The sequence below is a fragment of the Trachymyrmex septentrionalis genome, unplaced genomic scaffold (genome assembly GCF_001594115.1).
Source record: "Trachymyrmex septentrionalis isolate Tsep2-gDNA-1 unplaced genomic scaffold, Tsep1.0 scaffold139, whole genome shotgun sequence".
Lineage (NCBI taxonomy): Eukaryota > Metazoa > Arthropoda > Insecta > Hymenoptera > Formicidae > Trachymyrmex > Trachymyrmex septentrionalis.
The window spans coordinates 83,662-86,554 of record NW_017304533.1 but is presented as its reverse complement, the minus strand read 5'-3'; the positions used below and the strand labels follow the sequence as shown (position 1 = coordinate 86,554).

Sequence of the window (2,893 nt, the reverse complement as noted above, 5' to 3'; positions counted from 1 at the left end):
ATATATATATGTACACATATATATTTGTATGAGATTTAAAAGATACATATGTACATATAAATATATATTTTCGCATTTATCTCACTCGGCAAACAGAACATTTCTCGCGAAAATATGCTTTTCGGTTGTGATATTTATGGAAAATATGTGTGTAAGTGGAATAAGTTTTAAAACAAGTTTGATAAAAATGAAGAGAGAAAGAGAGGGGGAGAGGAGGGAGAGGAGGGAGAGAGAGGAGAGAGAGGAGAGAGAGAAAGAGAGAGAGAGAGACATACTGAATAAAAGTTATATTTTTTCAGCATTTAATAAGGAGCATTTATTGCGCCTATCCAATTTGTGCATATTTAGGTATATTTATTTAATATATTTCAAGACGGAATATATAAATCGGTAATAATATATATAAGAATTTTTAATTCATTTTTTCTTTTATTAGTTGAGCGAATGTAGCTATTATTATCATTTATTTTGCGGATAACTTTTTTATATTATTAGAAATACTTAAAGTAAGTGTTTTACTTGTACAATCCTTATCTATTCAATTTATTTGTATCTTATCCAACTATGCTTGGATAAATAAAATAGCAAATTTGTATGCACATATATTTAGTTGCAGTTTCACTAGATTAACATTTTTTTTATTTTCTTTATATATTCATCGAAACTTATAATAAGAATTACATATTATACAAATACAATATACATACAATACTTGTATAAGCAGATCCCTTTTGAGAATTTGCAATTTCTACAGCTCTTTCCCAATTATTTTTATCTTACCCTGATAGCAAAATGTTAGCGTGCAAATTCGCAGTAAACTCGATCAGATTTTGACTACAAAACCATAGTCTAATATCATAATTATTTTTATTTGCGTAAATGGCCTTTCTTAGTGTATTTACTACATTTTCTTTTAAATTGTTTCACCGGTTTCTCTCCTCGTTCTCCGTTATTTCTTGCTTTAACAATTTTGCTTTCAGATTCCGTTATTGATCTTCTTGTCTTGTTGTTGACCAGTAGCCTGGCGGATTTCTTGGACGTTCTACTCTTGCTTTTAACTCTTTTTCTTCCTTTTTTTCTTTTCCTTTTCTTACGATCCATATTGGCGATTATGGCTTCGGCGTCTGCCGATATTTTAATCTTCGACTGTTGGGTAGCGATCGTCACTCGTGTGAAGGAATCATAGAGAACGTCTCCACAAAATTCGCCAAAACAATACTCCTCGCCACATTCTTTGCAGGTTTTCACACTGCTTTCAATTATTCCTGCACGATTTTTACTTCGTCTAATAGGGCTCGTTGGCGAGCGGCGTTCTTTTGCTATAGTTTTCGCCTCTAATTTACCCATCTCCACCTTGAAGAACGAAGAGATTAAAGAGATGAAATTGGCATTTAGTTATTTTGTAATAATATAAAATAATGTTAAAAAATTCACAAATTAATTGATGACAAGAATAAATCTTTACCAATCTCGAGAACATCTCTTCATCTTGGCGAAGCTTTGGTCTGATCGGAGTCAGCATTCGCCAATCGATAGCGACTTGTTGCAGCTCCTGCAGATCCAATCCCCTCATATCTGGTGGAACTGGATCTCCGTAAGCCCATTCTCTGCCGATGTTTTTGAGTTCTTTTTTGGTTGCTTTGCAAGAAAATTCTTTGTCGCGAATTTTTGTGTCCTCTCTTTTTACCTTTGCAATTTTTTAATTAGAATCTCCAATTAGAATCTCATAATTATAAGTATTATGCCCTCATGATGAGCATAATATTTAATTTATAATCCCTAATAAAATTTTTATCAGAATTTTTATTATATCTTTTATTAGAATTTCATTATATCTTTTATTTTTATTATATCTCTAGACTTAGAACTTTTTAGAAATACTTAGAAAGTCTACATCTTCTCTTAGAATTTTTCATATAATGTGAATTCTGAAATATCCAGTAAACGAGAATGGATTAAAATGGATTAAAATTTTTTGAATGTGTATTTTAAATTTATAAAAATGGATTAAAATGGATTGGATCGGAGCTGATACTAAGTTAATATTCGAAAAAAAAATTCATATTTAAGGTTTTTAAATTTTATTCCCAAGACATTTATGATAATTATATCTGAAATTAACTACTTCAATTCTAGTCAGAAATGATATTAAAAAGTGAGATTCGAACCCCTGGATTATGAATCTTCTACGCGTTACCTGCTACACCACTTCTTTAATTGATAAGTGTATTATTTATTATCTACTTCAATTATAACTAGCTCAATTATAACTTAATCCAACGCACGAAATTACATAGATATAATAAAAATATCATCATTTAATAATGAAATATAAACAATTTGCATTATTATAAGATGACATTGGGTAAGAATTAGATAACCTAATCTCTCTTGGCCGATGTCGCGCCGCGATCAAAGTAATAGGCTCAATGGAAGTAATTCGTTACTTGTAACAAAATTACAGTTACAAGTTACTTTTTTGGTAACTTTATTGATAACTGCGTTACTTTTTTTTTGTAACGGTAACGAAGTTACATTTTTTTGGTAACGATAATGAATTTTTCAATTACTTTTATCATTACTTTGCACATGATTGGACACAAGCCACTCATAGCGCTTGAGATTAGAAAGCCCTTAGGCCACCACCTTACACCATCCGCTGTGATTGGTGGTCGTCGATTTTATAAAAGTAACGGAAAAGTAACGAAAAGTTACTTTTTCAAGTAACGGTAACTGTAACGAATTATTTTTACAAAACGGTAACTACTCAGCAAACACCAAATATAAATACGAGGGTCGTTTGAAAAGTCCGTGCAAAAATAAAAACTACTTAATTTTTTGGGGTAAACTTTTTTTATTTTTCAACATAGTCACCTTTTAGGCTTATACACTT

General features: G+C 30.7%; 1 protein-coding gene across 2 annotated transcripts in view; it reads right to left on the bottom strand.

Annotated features, from left to right (window-relative positions):
- Positions 1–761: 761 nt before the first annotated feature.
- The window catches only part of LOC108745380, a 23,299-nt gene continuing 21,167 nt past the window's right edge, over positions 762–2,893 (bottom strand). For both annotated transcript variants that reach the window (XM_018481517.1, XM_018481518.1), the window contains 2 exons: positions 1,466–1,687; positions 762–1,353 (listed from right to left, as the gene is read on the bottom strand). In XM_018481517.1, the coding sequence (XP_018337019.1) occupies positions 868–1,353; positions 1,466–1,687 (708 nt within the window). In that variant the 3' untranslated portion in view covers positions 762–867. The remainder of the gene's footprint in view (positions 1,354–1,465; positions 1,688–2,893) is intronic.